We start from the raw sequence: 20,901 nt of genomic DNA, 5'->3' as shown, positions 1-20,901 counted from the left end.
AAAGCCTTTCAGTTGGAATTCTTCCTAAACATTTGTCATGCATTTCTTAGGTTTTTGTGTTGGGTTGTATTTACACTCTAGATCATTAGATCATAATGTCGGAATGACCTACTGTTCTTTTGCCCAAAGGTTAACGCCCAGAAATGTCTTGAAAACAGCAAAATGTTCCAAAAAAAAAAGAAAATACGTGGTCTCTATAGATACATACATGACCTCACACTTCAAGTTGGTCATAAGTGATGATTTCGGGGGATTATTTTTGTGTGAGTCTACACTTCCAAATCCTGCATAGTATGCCTTTAACAAAGTGATCATTTTAACCCAAATTATGATTTTTCCCTAAACCTAACCAAGTGTTTTTGTGCCTGAATCTACCCAGACCTTAACCTGGGCATTGCTGCATAAAGAAACACAATTATTTTTCAAAAGTGGTTTGTAACAAATGACTGCTGATAGGGGCACTAGATTAGAAAATGCTCCTATGTGTCGTTCTGGAGTGCACATAGTCAAACGATGTATTAGGTTGTTTAATTTGGAGGATTTGTTTTACAATATTACTGAAAACAGCAGACCTATCATCTGTCAGATGTTGTGATTACAAATATTCCATTTTAAAAAGGTATCCTTTGTAGATTGTGACCATTAACGGCACTCAGCAGCGGACAGGAGAGCCCTTCAGGGGGTCAACAATACCGCCCAGAAGATCATCAGCTGTTTATTCAGCTCTCGCTGCCTCCATAGAGCAGCCAACATACTAGAAAACCCATCTCACCCTGAACATCATCTGTTTGACCTGCTTCTCTCTGGTAGATGCTTCAGGTCCACCAAATCACAGACAAACAGACTTAAGAACAGTTTCTACCCCAGAGCCATGTGAGAACTGAACACTGCCAGATGCTGACAATGACTGTGTGGTTATCAGCACTACAATACTTAGAGTTACATTTATACAAAACTGTACAAATGTCTACATGCCAACAGCACCTTTGTATGTACATTTTCCTAACTGCACTACTTGTATAAAGGACTGCTGCAATTCAGCAAATGTGCAATATCTCAGCTGCTAATGATTTTCCTTTTTTTATCTCATTGTTTTATATCTTGCTGTTTTACAAGTTACAGCAAATATGTATATTTTATTTCTATATTTAGCTTGTTTCAACTCTTGTCTATTTTTAATTGCTGTTTGTTGTGTGTGAATGTCAGGATTGCTACTCAATTTCATTGTACTCTGTGCAATTACAATAAAAGAATTCTCTTCTATGGAGGAATACATTTATGAGTCATTTCCTGTTTTATTTGTATCTCATGTTCTACTTGTGCGCATGTGGCTGATGCTATAAATCCAGCCGACTGCTAATGTGGAGTGGAAGCTAGCCATGAAACATGAAGAAGTAGGTGGACGGAAGAAACTAGATGAAAGAGAAAGACCGTGTCAATTGGAGAATGGTTTACCTAAAAAACCGGTGTTTATCAAATGTTTATCAAGTGTTTATCATGTTTATCAAATGATGGGTGTGAAATGACAACTCAATAGCTGATGGTGGCAACATGCCACGAAATGTAGCAATGTGCTAGAAAATGACAAAGAAGACTGCCATATTATGTAAACATGGATGTAAAAAATACAGGATTAATGATGAAAAGTATAAATATTGGCTGTGGAAATGTATTATGAAGAAGGGAAAGTATTTAACACGTACGTTGGGCCTCAAAGATTCATGCAAAGCGTTTTGGTGAGAACCACCAAATGTGAATATAACTCTGTTTGTTTACAGGGAAAATGGACCCACCCCAAGACATACACAGCTCTTCTCATCAACATTTCTCACTCAACAAAATATGTGAGGGGGAAGCTGTGACTGGATTGAGTTTTCTTGAATTTGTGGATTTTAAAAGGAGCAGGCCGATGGTGCTGTATATCTGTACGCATCCCACGGTTGTTTTTCTATTGTGGGGGAGCTGCTTGTAAAAGCGGCACATGTGGTAACAAAGTGTATTATATGGCTGCTCTGAGTGAAATACATTGCTGCTGGAAAAATACGTGTGTGGTCTCCATCTATCTAATCTTCCGCTGCTCCTATTGCTCTCGCCCCATGAGCTGTGCAGTATATAAATTATTTATATCTGCTCCTAGCCATAACACACAGGGGTCTTACAAACATTTCAGCCACAAAGCTTTGGGTAAAGAGAGGATTTAATCACATACATAAAGCAGGAGAAACTCCCCATAAGGAGTCAATATATGAAAATCATGTGTTAAAGAATGTGTGTGCATCAATTCTATACCTCGTTCTTGAGCAGTGAGATCAAACAATGAGACTTGTTAATCATCTGCTTGTTAAACTCCCCTGAATCTCTGTAATTGCCTCATGCCATGTTGTGCACCACCGCCAGCTACACAGCAAGATGTCAGTTTTGCTTAAGCGGTGAGTTTAAATCTAGTTCATGTCATCTAGAATTAATGAATGAGGAGAGGGGGGTTTCCTGTGCTAAAAAGGGAAGGCAGTTTGTCTGGCCAAGCTGAGCTGCCTGTAGATATTTTAAGAGATTTGACACGTATAGAGTTGTAAAGTGGGGGGCCACTGGTTCCGCATACGTTTTTTCCCCCATTCTGTATTCCCATTCAAAAATGTTCTTTTATGATAACGAATCTCCTAGATAATGTAGCGATCCTATAGGTTTAAATTATGACCACCTGCTTCAATCATTTCAACTTTGTTTCTGAGAAAACATGTTTCATCTTAAATTTTTGGCAAGAAATGACACTTGAACTGATTCAGCTTTCTCAACACTGTCATCTTTGGCTTAGGCCCGCCATTAGAGGTGTACATGACTATTAAGCTTGATGATTTGCTGTTTCTTCCCGAAATGCACATTGGGAGCCATACTTAACTTCTGCCCCAAAATCTTTATGTACACAGTCTTGTACCTTTGACTTTTTAATCAAAGAAGCAGATATTTTCTAACATAGTTGTTCATCTTTTGTACTGATCCAGGAGAGTTTCATGCCGATCCAAGCTGTAGACATGCTCAAACTGTGAGTAACGTAACTCTATTAACGTGTTCGAAGAAACACACAAAAGTAGGGTTTTGCTTCAGAATGATTGCACTGTTCAGTGACATGCTAATTGTCTTTGTTAAACATTCAGTAATGGTAATGAAATCTTTGACTTGTGATCAAAAGGTGCTTCTTATAATCAAGGTGGAAAGAACATACTTTAGTCCTCAGACAACCGCTGAGAGGTACTTCAACATGAGGCAAAACAAAATCCTACTGGCTACAGATCAGAGGTTGTACTATTTACTTAGCAAAGCACTCACAGGAATGCAGTCTCTTACAGTCTGCTAATGCTGAGATACTGTCAGTCTGAATGCAGCCTTCAACACAGTCTTACAATTATCACAAAAGTCAGAGCTACTCTCCACCTCTGTTTCCATTCTGTTTAGGTTTATAAAAAATAGGATGTGTTAACTGTGGTGGCCTCAATGGTGAGATGTAAGATTGTGAGATGAGATCATTACAGTTAAAAGACTTGCTGCTCAAAGATTGAATATTTAAAAAGCCATATTCCACTGTTAAGGTGGTATCTGAATTAATATGGTTAAGAACTGCTAATGGTAAAATAGCACATATTAGCACGTTTTTGTTTTTATTTTTTGTCATTTTCTGTTATTGTTCCTTCATGCTGTTTGGAAATGTCTTTGACACTTGGCATTGTTTTCACAAATAAAATTATATAGTGATCATCCTTCTGTGTCAAGCCATAATTGCTTAAAATATTTAATCCAAGTACGGACCAATACATGTACTGTAATTCATATACTGCATATATAGTATGTGTTGGTACTAGTGCTGAAACCCACTTACCGTTGTGGCACTAGCATGAAGATATTTTTATACAAACCTAGCATGTGAACTATGACTGGTAAAAATATTGTAAATAGACATAATTTGTGCATTGGATCATTATTGAAGAGGCAGGAATCCTGGAGACATAATTCACTGTGGAGCCGGTCAGCAGGTGTGTTCAAGTGGTGATAAGGACCACATGAGTAATGACCACATATTAATGTGCAAACATGGTGGAAGCTGGACAACAGGTTTGCTGACAGTAATCCTGCACCTAATCTGCTCGCATGTTGTCCATCCATGATAAAAAAGATGTCATCAGTCCCAGGATATATTAAAATAATCCATGCAGTGCATTTTGTGGACAGAGCAGATTGCAGAAGTCATGTGTAAAGACTCGGTAAGAAAGGGCATTGACCTCTACTGTAATTAACATTGTGTTCTGGACTCCTGCAGGATATTGTTTGATTATAAGGTCGATGACTCAATAACTAATGAGTCACTCAATAATTTGAATTAAGATGCAGTTTTTTCAAACACTTGTTTGTCTTGTGGCTTTTCAAATGGTATGACTGTAATGGTTTAATTGCTACTTTTCCAAGTGGAATAAGACTAAACGGCAACCAGCACTTTGTTGTATAAATTGTATGACAACAAAAGCATAATCTTCAAGCTGTGTGGAATTGGTGTACTCCAGAGGATATGAGCAACATGGTACAACAGATGGTAAAGTAGCCAAACATACTGAAGACAGAATGGGATCAGGGAGGAATGGAAGATGTTGTGGGGATGGATAGAAAAAATGTTGTTATGACAGCTTAGGGTCAAACCAAGGATATGTGGGAGAAAAGGACAACAAAAGAAAGCAAGAGAAAAGAGCAAATGAGTACAAAAGAAGAAAAAAGTTCAGAGAATACAGGAGATTTGATGTATTTGTTGTTCTAGAGAGCCTTACGTCCATGTCATCGCAGAGCAGGGACCCAGATCCATACTGTAGCCGGCACTGATGGGCAGCGCTGTACAGAACTCCAGGAAGCACTGAGTTTAGAGACAGTTTATCCTTCACAGGGGCATCATCAAGGCACCAACCCCAACCGCGACTGTAATGGGAGGTTAAGGAAAGAGGTGGATAGTTAAAAAAAGAAATAGAGAAAAACAAACAGTCTTCTGAGCACACTTCATAAAGGCCTCTGTGGCATACACACAAAGAGTTTCTTTTAAAAGTAACAATCTGCAAAAATGATCTAACAATTTTCTACTTTATCTGCGGTTGACTGTTATTCTTTGTTATTCTTAACACCTAAATACAGGTAGGTCTTTTCCAGGAAATATTCTGTAGCAATCTTGTAATGTACTGACATTTCTGGCAGAAGCAATAGGGTTTGCTTGGAATAAATCGTAGAATAGTAATATTTGCAGACATGGTCAGTGACAGCTTTCATAGTGGAAAAGACAAAAAATTAAAATGCACCAAGAATCCAAATGACAGCTTCCCCACAATATGGAAAGAGTAATGGACCAACACTTCAGCAATGATCTTTTAGTGCTAAAATAAAACATTAACGAGTTGAATTACCACTTTTACGCCAAAGAAGAGCAGTAAATGCAAAACAAAACTGCTGAAATTACAGTCCAGTTGACAAGAAACTAAAGCTATTCACACCACTTACCACTGGAAGTTGCTTGACATCCTTCTAATTCATATATTATTTTGTCATCCTGTTTTTCCATACTGTATTTCTGAAATTTTGCTATCTGATCTCTTCTGTACTTGCAACATCCACTGGAGGGAGGAAGGATCCCTCCTCTGTTGCTCTTCCTATGGTTTTTTTCATTTTTTTTTCCCTGTTAAAGGTTTTTTTGAGGAGTTTTTCTTTATACGCACTGAGGGTCTAAGAAAAGAGGATGTTGTATTGCTGCACAGATTGCAAATTTTTGCCTCAGGTGGCAATACAAAATCCAAATACTAGCCTCCCCTCATCTCTTATTGTGAAGTAAAACATTATCAGGGTGAGTTAACACTTTAACAGTAATCCTTATGTAGTAAGAACTATTCCTAGGCTAGTATATTCAATAGCACACCATGACATTTGGAAACAAACATGTAAAAACACAAAAAAGTATAGAATCATCTAATCAAACGTTTTTATAACTTACCAATAAAATTACAGTTGACCAGAAGCTTTTACAGCTATTCATACCACTTCCACTGACTAGTTAATAGCAGGGCTGTAATTAGAGCTTGTGTATTTTGGCTCCATGTTCTGGCATAAATTAAACTGACTGGCTTGAAGGGAATGCTTTGATTGAAAGGTCACAATTTCAATCTTTGGGAGGCCATAATAGATAAAACAATTAAAAAATACTGGGGGCCAATATGTTCTGTTATAATGGACTCTTCCAGGAAAATGAATTCATGGTATCACGCTGTTATATTAATAGACTGGTTGGCTATGGGAAGGAATATAATGATGAGGATAAGTGGGTTTCATTTCCTTCAATGTAACAAGGCTGTGATCTGTACTGATGAAAGGAATAATATTCAGCTTCCTATTCACTATTTTATCTTGCATTTATCGTATATGGTAGATGCTCTAATCCAGCACGACATTGTTTCATTAGGTTAATATATATTAACATCACATTGTATTACCTCAAGGATACATGATAACACAGTAAAAAATAACTCAACAGCATTTTAATGATGTATAACTTGCTAAATGTACACGCACAAAGGAAACAATGTATTATTTCCTGTGATGCAGCTGTGTGGACAATCAGTTCATAAAGGTAAAGATGACAAAAATGCATAATATCAATAATACAACATACATAAAATCTACTGGAAAAAAGAAAAGGCATGCATTTACAGATTGTACAAACAAACAATTACACTTTAAAGGCCCTGTTGGTATCAGCTGGTATCAAATGCCTTCCAATGTGAACTTGTTTAATGTCATCTAGAACAAAGAACCAAGTTCTTTGATGTCCAGATGAATCATTTGATCCTTTGGAGCCGTCATTTAGAAAATGAGCCTACACTCAAATCTCCATAATGAGAGCTCGGATGGGATTGTGATGAGCGTGTGGTAATTAAATAAATGTGAGTTTCGTGATATGACTTTCATTAATATCCATGACCTTATTTAATGCTGCATTGTAAAGCTGAATGTAATTTACAATAACACCTGAAGATGTTCATATGTCATAGTTTATTTGTTTTAGTCAGTCCATTAAGGTTTGTTTCTCACATGCAGCAAAAAGAGAAAAAAAAAAGTTGTGTCCTGATCTGTAATGTTACTATGACAAGAGTGATGAAGTGAAAAAATGTTGGACATCAGTGTTAAAGTCCTCTGTGACTATGAAGTCAGATTCACAGACGGCGCTACCGTGTTAAAGAGCTCACTGGGATGTTCAAGTACAAATGATGGAAAGTTCAAGTGAGTTTGACTGTACGATAAACTCTTCTTAATCTGGGATAATGTTTCACAAAAAGAATTTTAAAAAAATGCTATTTGGGATCATGGATCATCCTGATGATAACAAATTGGAATATAATGTGAGAAAGTTTCATTGCATGGAAAAATGGAAAAAAAAAAGGTCTGAATAAAGCTGATATGTTGTGGAAGACCCATCATTGAGCTTTGGCTCTCAGCACTCCACAGCTGTGGGGAAAAAGTTCGGCTTACTGGTGACAGTGTTAAGTGTGCAGATGTTCTTAGTTCATATGTCTTTGTTGAAAATGAACATCAAGTCAGGCCTAGTGATGCTGTGAGTCTTAAATTCCCCTGATAATGCACAGTGTAAAGACTGAAAACGTACCGTGAGAAGCTAAAATCGAATAAGTGGGCTGTGTGTCTGCTAACGAGATACAAATAATGTACACGGTATGTTTCTGTTCATTGTGTGTGTACAGTGGCAATAAAAATATTATATTAAAAACTGTGTGCAAATTTATTTTGTGTTCTTTTATTCTCCTTTTTTTTTCTTTGACCCAAAAAAATTAAAAACAAACTGGAATCAAATATCTTCCACATGTGAAGCCATATTGTGATCACACTGTGGACTCTAAGGCAGTCATAAGAATGAGTCAGAGATAAACAACTACTTCACCCCAGGTTAGTCTTGCCAGAAAATTTGTCCAATTTAGTCCAACTCACTAAACAATGTGAATGTTTACATTTTTAAGTTTTACACTTCTACACTCTAATTTCCATCACATGTCTGTAGAAAAACCCTTTATCCCTGTTTGTTAACCAGGATATTAAGAAGATATACAGCACATCAGATTTAAATAATACAGAGGCTGACTGTTTAGCAGTTACCAAAAATCATTAATATGAGATGACCTCACACTGACTATTGAACAGCAGCAATTAAAATGTTCTCCATGAGTGCCTCTGGACTGCATGGGCTTTACTGAAAGGAAGCTCAGAGGGCAAATTCGGTTCTATTGCAGCCTTTGTCAAAGGCAGCTTTCCTGGAAATGTTTATGCTCGTTAATGAATTGTCTCCTGAATCCATCCATACACCTCAAAATTAATTCACAATCAATATATGAGTTGTGGTTAATTATGAAAATTGCATTTATTCTCCTGACTGGAACCGTTCAGCAGCTTCCACGGCTCTCCAAAGCAGCAATTAAATTCACATGAAATTAGGTTGTCGGGTTTTTTCTTTTTTTTTTTTTTTGCAACTTGGCCTCTATGGCCTTCTACTGTAGGAATTCTCCTCTGGATATTAAAGAGTGTTTATGTGTAGCCTGTCTGTGTGATAATATCTAAACCACTCAGCTCAGTGTGACCCTCTACATTCCACATAAAATAACACCTACGGACCAAAGCAGCACAAGCAGTAGAAGCCTGCAGGACAACTAAGGCCAACAACAATAGAAGCCTTGTCCTGCAGTCAGTGAAAGAGATAAAACAGAGAAAAAAAAAAGGGAGAAATGAGATAGGAAGACACATATCAGTAGTTTGTACAATAGATGTGTGTGGAGAAAATGATCAATGGTGATTTGGCGGTTTTGGAGTGCCTTGCTAGAGATCAAAAGACAAGAAAAAAAAGAGGATGAAAGAAGAAAGAAAACAAAAACAGGGACACGGCAAGCAAGGGGATGGGGATGGGTGGCTAGGAAATAAGGCATCATATTATCATGATCTCTTTTCTTGCCTCAGTCATTGAAAATGCTTCTCATAAATGCTTTTTGTTATAATGTAGGACAACTTATTCTGGATCACATACAAATTAAATGTGGCTGTTTTCTTTGACGTCTCATGTCTGTTGTGTTCCGTCAGCAGTAAACAGATTTTAATTAATTAAACATTTCCATTCAGTCTGTGGCACTGCTACACTTATTAGCAGTAATAAAACCCATACCTGTGCAAGGAAACAAGACTTAAAGTCAGCACTCTAACATGCTCACAATGACAATGCTAACATGGTGAGTTTAGCATATTGGCACGCTTATATCTGATAACTTGCTCTCAATACAAAGTACAGCTGAGGCTGATGGGAATGTCATTAGTTTTGTAGGAAATAAACCAAAGTATTGGACCTGATAATCGACGCTAGATGAAAGGTCAGAGGATCACAGAAGTTATTACAATTTATACCGTAGGAAACGTGGGTTATTGCACCAAAATTAAAGGAAATCCATCCAATAGTTGTCGCATATTTTACTTAAAACCACAGATGTTAACCTCAGTACTGGGACTAGTAAGTCCCCAGACATAAAGCTTTATTGTCTGGGAATCATGAATTTCTGCACAAAATGTTAAGCTAATACATCTAGTAGATGTTGAGATATTGTAATGGATAAGTAAAAACTTTGAGCTGCTGGTGGCGCTAGATGAAAATCAGGGAATCACTGAAGTCATCATCTTTGTTCATCTACTCGGCACCATGGATATCTGTACCAAGCACAGCTCTGGCTCCTGGCTGTGAAAACTAGTTCTTCATTATGTGATGGTACTCTTACAGGAGATGTCCATTAGAATAATTTAACTATCCCTAATTGTAAGCCATGGTAGCAACTTGGCTTTCAGCATGTGAATGTAGGCAGACAGTCTGTCTGATGCTTTGGTCCAACTGAAATATATAAACAACTTTTGAATGGACTGACAGTAACAATTTCAGTTTATGGCTAATTTAGCATGCCAGCATGCTAAAAGTTATAGTCCTATGTAACATAGTCAAGCCACACATTTTTTACACAAACTTCCATTTGAAACAGAGGAAAGTAGTGCTTTTCAGGACCGAGACAGCTCTCTGTCTGTCTTCATACTAATAACCATCACTCAGACATGCACATACAAACACACAAAACCACTGGCCTTTGTATTGCAAACTCCCACGGGTTGTAAATATTGCCGCTGGGCCCTGTTTTGTCCACAATGGAGTCAAGACGCTCCAATGCTGTCAAGTAGCTGAACACCCACTAAATGAATTCCAGATGCTTGGAGCTGAGAAACTGGGGCAACTCTGGTGAAATATTTCAGACATTTCAACACATGTCCTGTTGAGGCCAGACCCACTGTGCTAGTGACGGTAGCAGCTGGAGACTTGTATAGTGATCGTGTAGTTGATAGACAGGCACACACACACACACACACACACACACACAGTACTGTGATAGATATATAAAAGAATATACATAAGAATTAATCATAAGAAGTTTAGAGAAAAGGTGTTTTTTATTGCTCATTATACAACACTTTAAGGGCTACAATATTTAGTAAATTTTTCTTTATTTCTGATGAGTTTTCTTGGATGAATGATTATAAGAAACTTGAGCTGTGTTTCAGGAAGGGAACCTTTTGTGTGGTTGATGTTATTTGTAGAGCATGGTACAGAAAGTGCTTTGTTTGCAATGTGATGTAAGACTTTTGTTCTTGTCTGTGTTTGACAAATGTTTCACCACTGCAACTGCATTTTGGTGTATTGTAAGTCCATGTAAACTGGACACTTGTATGTGCATGACACAACGGATAAATAACCAACAAACTAACTATAGATAAAACTACATGCTTTTACAACCATACTGTCTGTAGGCTAAAAAATGGCATTTAAACTCCTAAACTCCTTGAAAATGAACAAACATTCAAATTACCAAATTTAAGGAATCAACAGTGACCTTAATCCTTTGCTCAGTAAAGTCATTCTGTTATTTTCATAGGTCTTTTTGAGGTCATGATGTTACTTTGGTACCAAAAACAAGAGTTAAAGATGTAACTACCGTTCTATGAATTCTGGGTGGTCACCAAAATGCGGTACTGTAACCAGTCCAGAAAAATTAATTACATGTTCAGTGTACATGCTCAAAAAATGAGATATGCTCAGAAAAAAAGATGAACTTATGCAACTGTAGTTGAAAAAACCCCAAAAAAACCCCCAAAAAAGTAGTTTAGCAGCTCACTTCTTATTTGTGAGAAAAAAGAAGAAAAAAGATGGAGTTATGTACAGGTAAAGTGGTGTAATGAAGAGCTGCAGAAACATGTACTTAAACTGAGAAAAGCCTTTCACATTTACATTTGCATTTATTAATTAGGCAGACGCTTTTGCCCAAAGCGACGTACAAACGATGTACAATACAAGCTAGACAGTAGATCAAGGAGAGGCCTTCAAGAAGAAGTGCCTCAGCACTTAGTTCAACCTGACACAAGTGCCACAAGGCTTGCAGGTGCATACAGTAACATATAAGTGCCTAGTACATTAAGGATTGAGAGATGGAGAAAGAGCATATAAGATGTAAGTTCTATCAGAAGAGGTACGTCTAAGTGATTTCTGAAGATGGAAAGGGATTCTGTTGACTGAGCCGAGTTCCACCACTAAAGAGAAGAGAGATTTCCTGCCCTTTCCCTTAAGGCCCCTTTATATTGTGCAAATTTGAGCTGCCTGGGATGAAAGTTGACAATAGTGAGAGAAATGTTGTAAAATCTTTGGTTGTCAATCCAAAATGGTGGGGCTTTGGCGACCAAAGACAGCCTGAGGCAAAATTCTGACAGTGTCAGAAATTTGTAGATAAATTCTCATAAACTGACCGGTGCTACAGCCCACATCTACAAACCAACCAATTAGAATACGATATGAAATGACACAGAATCTGCTGGCTGGATATTTTGTAAGTGCAGTTTTTTTTAAATAAAGTTTAGGGAGAAAACACGGTCATTCTCCTTAATACGTCCACGGCACACAAAAACCAAGATAATGAAGGTGAAACAAAGACAAAGTTTGTGTTTTTGCTGCAGTTTCATCATCAATTTTTTTTTGTATTTACATCATAGTGCTAAGATTCACCATAAAGTGAGTGCACTATCTGACATGCCTCATATTGATATCGTACAGTCTGACACAGATTGCAACCAAGATTTTATTATAGGTATCTTACAATGTGACATGCAATAAACCTACGATTGTTGTTGCACAGTCTAAAGGCGCCTTTAGCTGTGGTATGGACACGCAGAGGACAACAAGTGCAGCCATAGTGGCTCTGATCACTATTGCGCACAGCTCCTCACTGCAGAAGATTTCCCTGGAAACCAAGAAACTTTTGACGAACTCAGAGAGAGAGAGAGGGAGCAGCGGTAAAGAGAACAAAGTGAGTGAAAAGGACATATAAAACATTATGTTCTAAAGAAGTAAATAACCATCAAACACTCTTCAAATTGTTTTATGTGGAGACAGGCACTCTGGAGTCTTTTAATCATTCATTACATCTAACCATCAGAGTCACGCAACAGTAAATACAATGAAACAACAGGATGGCTGTATTGTTGTTTCCTCATGTGTGAACAGTGTGTTTCGAATGCCTAAGTTGTTCGAAATCCGCCATGGGTGTAATTTGCATAATCTAAACAGTTCTTCAGATGTGGTGGAAACGCAAATGGAAAGGCGTTAAATGTTTTCTAGTTTGATTCCAGAGATTAGTTCCTCTGATTGCAAAAATCCTGGAACTTTGTGGTTCAAAAGGGGCTTCTGTGTACAAAAGACCAGTAAAAGACCAGTTCTTAAGCAGGAACTGCTAACTGGTTTGTCCTCAGGTTAAGGTTAATGAAGCCTGAGAAGAATGGTGGTGTATTCAGGTCTCCACTTATAGTTAAGAAGTATTATGAAATTACAGCCTCATGATACCCTACATAAGACTGATTCTAATTAGTTCCATGTAGTAAAAGTTTTGGTATCTAGATTTTGAATTTGAGAAAAATAGAGCACATCAGATCAACAGTATCTGATCAGATCAATGCATGAGAGTTTAGGTATTGGAATGGGTGCAGCTGAATCCCTGCATCTCTTGAGTCACCAATTACAATTTGTGGGACGTGCACCTTGTCATGTATTATCCTTCAACTATCTCTATGCACATGTCATTACATGAGCAAAGTCACGAATGCCCCAGTATGACACCTACCATCCATCATGTTGTCTGCTGCAACAGCCTTTTCTCCCAGATCCCATGTGACACAGGACTTGCAACGTGATTTTGTTTTTCGTGTACATAAACTGCATATATTGGTTGAATTTAAAACCTTTACATGGCTGCATTCAGAACGTTGTGGGTGCACAAAACCTTGAACTTCAACAAACTCAGAGACATATTTTCAGAAAGCAGCGTGGTACAAAAGGTAATACATGTGTGACACTCACTCAAGGAAGCGGGTGATATACTGGCGGCTGCAGCGTGACCACCTGGGCAGCGAGGTGCCGTACAGGAGCTGTGGAGACATGACGAAAGGTCGTTTCCCAATGGGTTCACAGTCATTACCGTTGCCATCATGCTGAATCCCAAAGCTGTGACATAGAAGCAGATCCCACAGAGAGGGCAATTAAAGTGAGAGTGACTTCAAAAATCCTCAAGCACGCATTTCTGAAGTGATAATTATGAGGCTGAAATAATTATGATGAAACAGCACTAATGAGCAACAGACACGAAGTTCAGTTTAGATAAACTGGTTCAGCAGCGTGTGTGGCTGCACATTCAAACAGACAGAACCCTAATGTGAGAGACAAGCAGGAAATCAGTACCACATCATGATCAGCTAAACTGTGCTGGAGAGAAAGTTTTATCCAACTGATTCGTAATTTCAGGACTTTTATTACAGCATCTATTGTTCTGCTTTCACCACATTCCCTCTGTGACTGTGGTGCAATTTCACCCAGACAGACAGAAAAAGATGACCTCAGTTACTCAAAAGTAAGACTCACACTCTAAATGTAATAATATCCAACAAATGGAACAGAAAAGACTAGAATAGCTGTTCATTGTCCATGGCCATTCTCATCACCACCATGTGCAATGCTGCTGTATTTTAAAATTTTATTTCTATTTTTATTCATTTTCTTTTGATCCACATAATTTTGTCTGTGTTTTTATTTGATGGTAATTCTCATCTCTCTGTAAAGCACTTTTGTCAACATTTGTTATTTTTAATTGTGTTCTATAAGTAAATTGACTTGACTTTGACCATCCAATAGCTCAAGTCTGACTTAAAATGATATTGACGGTTAACTGAACTCATGAAGTTTGAAACACTTTTAGCTTATTAGCTTAACAGCATTACACTTATGTTATCTAATCAGTTAAATGGTGGCATTGGAAACATGACAAAATTCATCTTTCTGTTCTGTTGGTTATTTAAAAAATGAGAACATAAATTGAAATAATGTGATATAATGCGTGTGTGTGTGCACTGGACGCTTACTTGTGCCCCAGCTCGTGTGCTACAGTGAAGGCCAGTGGGAGGCCGGTGTCTTCACTGATGCTGCAGCTGCGATGTGGCTGACACATCCCTGCCACATGGGACAGACCCAGTGTCTCACAAGGCATGTTGATGGCTGCACAGATGTCCTTCCTGTGAAAAGAAAAAGAGGGATTGTCGGTGAACTATCGGTTGAGACAGAGAGCAAAATGAAAAGGCGACGCATTGAAAACCTGAATTGTGAGGTGATGGAGAGCAGATAATACGAAAAAACAGGGGAGAGAGTTGGTGAGAAACAAAAAAGGGATCATGCTGCTAACTTCAGATAATAATTCAGATAATAAATTATAATGATATGCCACCATTTATGTTACACAGTGTAACAAATTAATCAGCAGCCTGGATTAACAAGCGAAAAAAAGCATTGACAATAAGCGACTATAGCTCATATATACCTTCAGATTTCAGGATTACAAACTGTCACACGCTATTTGCAATGTCACTTTAAATTTCCCAATAATGTTATAGTTAAAGTTTGTTTTACATGAAAACATTCACAGAGAATAACAACTTTTTCCTGTAACTGCTGTAATTATTATAATGCTGGGTTTGTATAAATGCAGCCCTTCCTTCCCACCAGGATCTTAATTAAAAACTAAATATAACACAAAATATAAGGTCTAATTTTTTTCTACATTATTGAATCAGTTGTTAGATGCTGTTCAACTAAGCATTAGTGAAACTCACAGGCATTTATTTCAAATTACGGTTTGACTTTTGAAAGACACTAAATTTGACAGGCTTATTTGCATAGAAATGAGTGCAAAATAATTCACAAAACCTTTAGAATAATTCCATTTCATGTAATTGTGCAGCCATTAAATCATGAGATCTTGGGTATTAATAATTCACTCAGTTAAATTAAACATCTTTAAACAAGTAGATAAAGAATATATAATAAAGTCAAAGAGAAATTGAAGAAGAAAAGCTGACAGGGTGCAAAAAAAGCTCCTAAGTGTATATAAGTGGAAAATTAATTATCTTTACATGACCATTATGCCAACTACTATTACAGGTATTTTTTTATTATTTAATACAAAATCAGTCATTTTATTAATTCAACTCATCCTTGATTTTATTACTTTAAATCTAGAAAGTTACAGAAAAGGTCAGAAAAAGCCAAGATATTGATAGAGGATTAAACAGAAGGAGAAACACTACGAGATGTGCACTGCTGGAAATCAGAGCAGAGACATAGATTGACTGATTTATCAGCCAGGGAGGAAGAAGAGGACAGAGGGAGCATGAAGGCGATTTGGGGAGATGTGAACATCAAAAACATGAAAGGGGTAGGTGATAACAGAAATTCGAAGAAGGAAGCGAGTGAGTGAAATAAGATGGGAAAAAGGCAAGATATCACTTATTTGTACTGAACTTGTACCTTTTAACAAACTCCCTGAAGGTTCTAGGCTCTTTTATCCAGCCGCCAACAAGTCAGTATCAACCATTTCCACACCCTGAACCTCTTGTTTCTGTGTTGGTTTCCTCTCTTTCATCCAGCAACCCTGCTTTTAACCCAACTCCCTAATGCAATTGCTCTTCTCTTGATCTCCCATCCAACTCATTTCTACCTTCTCTTTTTCCAAAAATCTTATCTGATCCTTTTCTACTCTTTCTGCTTTGATATTTGTGTTTTATTCACTTTCTTGCTGAAATTTCCATGAGATGATCAATTACCAGTCTCATGTTAGGGAGCTAAATATGGAGCTGGAGCCAATTAGCTTGAGGCTTGAGGCTGAAGTACATGTCCCTTCAAGTGCAATGCCACCAACAGCTGCAAGATACTGGCTCCAATTGACTCCCATTCAAAGAGCATCCACTTTTCTCTAGAAATAATGAGTCAACCACTTTTTTCAACAAGTCATTATGGTCTTGACCGCTAAATTCTGGCCTCTAATAAGCATGCTGGTGGTCAATTTGGATATTGTTGCTCTGTTAATAAGATTTGAAGACTGATACCTGCCCTGTTAGCACAATTTAGCTAGAGTAGGTAATGTTAACCCAGGTGTGCACTGCTCAGTGTTCCCAGTAAGCTAACATTTCCTTCGCTCTGAGGTAGCCAGGTGTGTTTCCAGAGCATGAAAGGCAACACCCCGTACTCCTTACTTGGAAGGTCCTGGCTAACCATAAGCTGCAACTCTGGCTCCAATGCAAACCAGTAGTTGATGACAAACCTTGCCACGTCCATCTTTATATAACATCTACAGTTTGTACATTTTAGTTTTATATGGATTAAATAAAGATAATGTGTTACTTAGTGAGCTTTAGAGGTGCTGGAAGGCAGATTTTTTATTTTTAGACAGGCTTGCTTCCAGTCTTCAAACTAAGCTAAGTTAAGCTAATGGGCTGTTTCAGCCTCAACCTCAGGTAGACATTTATCCACTCTTGTCTTAACAATGTGAATAATGTGATATTTAGGGGGGATTAACCTTAATAAAAGATCAACAGAGAAATTAATAAAAATGAAACACATTGATTTGCAGCAACTGTTTATATACAGTTCAATATACATTGCAAATATTTGTTAAATTAGGTCATACTTGTACCTGCAGATATATCAATTGAGGCATCTGATTATTAATTGGTTAACTACAATGTTAAGTCAGTTCATTACAGTTGACAACTGTCAACTTGAAGCACAAAATAAGACAAAATGAGAAGTTTTGTGATAGAGATACATGCAGCTTTGATTCTTTTCTGTGCAACCATCTAAAACAGTATATCAGTAACTTCTCTGTAATGACACCACAAAAACAAATTAAGAATGGACACTCTCGGGAGATGTAATTATGTGCGGTTGAGAAAGAAATTGAAAGCTGTGTCAATTAGGTTTTTATTTACCTGGTGAGCAGAACTGCTACATCATGGTGCAGCGTGTGATCGTCTCCTTTCATGTTGAGTCGTTTCTGCCATTTACAGAAGCTGTTCAAGCTGTTGTCAGCATGGTGTGTAATCTTTAAGTCATCCTGTTCACCACAGTCATTGAGATGAAGGGAAGAGAACATACAGTAAACAAATCAAATCTTTGCAGCAATTGTACCACAAGTGAACAAAACATGCAATTTCTGATGTACAATACAGAAAAATACAGGTTCTATTTGATGGAAAATGCTACAAAATAATTGCTTTAGGTTCAGCTAAAGTGCACCATCACTGCTTTTATCATCCAATGCAGCCTTCTAGTGGGCCCTAATAACAGCCATTCAGACAAAAGTAAGGCAACAACATCATATGTCATTGTGTTTTATACTTCAACTTTTGGTACCACTGATTTGCCCCACTCTCCCATCAAAGAAAATTTCTGTGCATATGCTTTTCCATTCGTTCACCTGATGATCAGAATAAGTAGTGATGCACATAAGCGCATCTTCTTTTAGCCTTAACTGTTGTATTATTGTCAATTTATTCATTTGTTACACTCACATTTGCTCCATTCAAATCTACAATGTAATCCCTGCTGCTGCATGGGAAAATACAGACATTTAAACACTGTCTGATAAGTGTTGGTTGCTGTAAACACAGAAATGATCTTCAGTGTGACATTTATTTGACTTTTCGAAGTCATGTCACATAGACAGTTATTTTTATTTAGAAGAAAATTACTTTAATTTAATTGAATTAATTTAATTGGCACCATAAACCCTAAACAGGGGGCATATGCTTTAATCAACACATCTGAGCGAGATAATTAAACAGCTGATTTGGTTTAATTATCCAATTGTCCAAGTATCATGAAGTGACAAGAAAAAGACTTCATAATTCATGCTTTTAAACATAAAAACTCTGTCTGAGCTGTAATTCATTCATTTGCTTTGCATTGGGGCTTTCATATTTTAATTGAAGTTTCAACTACACTTGCTACATGTAAAATAAGTAAATATTTTGATATACAGTACCTGTCAAATGTTTGGATACACTTTGAATGGGAAGGTGTGTCCAAACTTTTGACTGGTACTGTATTTGAATTCAGAATTCAGTGTTTTATTATAAGTAAGTAATATGTATTTAATATAGCACCTTTCACAGAGCAAGGTCACTAAGTGCTTCACAAGAGTAAAACTGTTAAAGAAATAAGACCATAAAAATAGTACAATATAAAACACAATAAAAGAAACAAACATTAAAACATAAGCAACAACATATCTTAAAAACACACAATATACAAACACTATGAGGCAAGACAAAGGCCACTTTGAATAAATTAGTCTTCAGCTGTTTTTTTAAAGGTGTCAACAGAGACCACAGATCATATGTCTACAGGTACTGTGTTCCACATCGTCAGAGCCACCACTTCAAAGGCACGACCACCTTTCGTTTTCAGTTGAGCGTGAGGGACAACCAGTAAGCCCTGGTCAGAAGACCTGAGTGACCTACTGGTGATATAACGATGGAGCAGGTCAGAGATGTACACAGGTGCCTGACCATGCAGGGCTCTATATGTGAAAACAAGAACCTTAAAATCGATCCTAAACTTGATGGGAAGCCCATGTTAAGATGATAAGATGGGTGTGATGTGAGTCGTCCTGCCGGACCTGGTCAACAGCCTTGCAGCAGCATTCTGGACCATCTATAGATGGTCCGGAGATGATTTGCTGAGGCAGGTGAAAAGGGAATTGCAGTTGTCCAGCCGGAAAGAAATAAAAGCGTGAATAATCGTTTCTAGCTCAAGTTAAAACAAGAAACAGACCTGAGTTTGGCAAGGTTTCATAAATGGAAGAAACATGTAAGGTTAACAATTTGATAAGTTGATCGAACTGCATAGTCTCATCCTTGGACCTGACCCTTGGAAACTATGCTATCTGAAGCAAGTTGTAGTAGTAAAAAGTTGTTAGCTATCCAGTCCTTTATGGCAGTCAGACAATTATGCAAAAGGGATAGTTTATCAGTCTCATCAGGCAAAAGAGACATACAACTGAATATCATCAGTGTAACAGTGATAAGAGATACCTTTAAAATTTACTAATAATATGACTTAAGAAAAGCATATACAGAGCAAATAGTATAGGACCCAAGACAGAACCCTGGGGCACACCACAGGAAAGAGCAGCAAAAATGTTGGGACCAAGCGACGCAGAAAAACTCCTATCCAAGAGATAGGAGAGGAGAACCAGTCCAGGGTACTCCCAGAGATGCCCACCCCACTGCCTAATCCTTTCAATCGGGATGCTGTGATCTACTTTATCAAAAGCTGCACTAAGATCCAGCAGCACCAAAACAGAGCATTCACCCACATCAGAAGACTTCATTATGTCACTGGAACCTCTTAGAAGAGCTCTACAACAGGCCCTGCTTTGTACTCCAGAGGTGGGGGGTCTAAAATACACTGCCAGGCAGACCCATTGCATCCTCTGTTGACCTCCATAAACTAGGTTATTGTTGATCTTTGAACTCTGAACGCAAAATGGAGAAGTTAGCAATGCATGCTGAACAAACCCCAAACTGAGAAGTAAGAAAACTAATGTTTGGAATCATTTTGGATTCGACTCCACAGATGAAGAAATTGTGGACAAAAGTTAAAGCTGTTTGGTGACTGAGTAAAATCCAACTGAGTAGAATTCAACTGCCTTCAAGTAACATTAGCTTGTCAAGTTCGCTTTTCATGTTAGCTTTTCACTCAAGTGAAGCAGAGGAAGCAACTCAAATGAACAAAACAACTTAGGCTATGTGGGTTGCATTTGAATTAAAGGGGACATATCATCCTTTTTGTGATTTTCTGTTATTTTTATGCTGCTATGATGTTGGATGTCTATGTTAAACATGGTAAAGTTCCAAAACTTGAGGTGAACGTATGTAAAAATGCTCCCTGAAAGTCAAAAGCCAGGGCTTCAGCCTGCACTAAACACATAGTTTGTAAAGTTACCCCTACTTCCTCCTCGAACTGACGTCAGATTGTTCACATATGTCAACAAACGACTGTCAGTTCTGTAGCCTTTGTTGCTAAGGTTGTTCTATGGGTTGTTCATGTTGTCCACTCACATATTTTGGATCAGATTCAGACTTGAACATATATGGAAGTATTTGAGAGTTTCCATTTTGAGTAAAGGATGATAAGAAGAAGTGAAATACTTCTATAGTTTGTTGTATGGTTTGTTGACATAGCCTCTCGACCCGCCGGAAGTCTGCCAAGAGGCAGCTTGCGGGAGCTAACCAATAAGAACAGAGTGGGCTCATCAGGAGAGGGACCTTAAAGAGACAAGAATTAAAATAACCTGTTCCAGATAGAGGCTGAACTCAGCGGCTGCATAAAGAACCAATATAAGATAAACAAGGAGTTTTGTTAACTGTAAATTA

General features: G+C 37.7%; 1 protein-coding gene across 1 annotated transcript in view; it reads right to left on the bottom strand.

Annotated features, from left to right (window-relative positions):
• Window positions 1-20,901, bottom strand: part of LOC122984305 (A disintegrin and metalloproteinase with thrombospondin motifs 7) — a 91,124-nt gene that overhangs the window by 46,821 nt on the left and 23,402 nt on the right. The window contains exons 6-9 of the mRNA XM_044354670.1: window positions 17,452-17,576; window positions 14,554-14,703; window positions 13,499-13,642; window positions 4,809-4,953 (exon numbers count right to left, since the gene is read on the bottom strand). Coding sequence (XP_044210605.1) covers window positions 4,809-4,953; window positions 13,499-13,642; window positions 14,554-14,703; window positions 17,452-17,576 — 564 coding nt within the window. The remainder of the gene's footprint in view (window positions 1-4,808; window positions 4,954-13,498; window positions 13,643-14,553; window positions 14,704-17,451; window positions 17,577-20,901) is intronic.

Source organism: Thunnus albacares, chromosome 1 (assembly GCF_914725855.1).
Source record: "Thunnus albacares chromosome 1, fThuAlb1.1, whole genome shotgun sequence".
Classification (NCBI taxonomy): Eukaryota; Metazoa; Chordata; class Actinopteri; order Scombriformes; family Scombridae; genus Thunnus; species Thunnus albacares.
The sequence above is the reverse complement of the archived record's forward strand: the minus strand, read 5'-3'. Positions and strand labels throughout refer to the sequence as shown.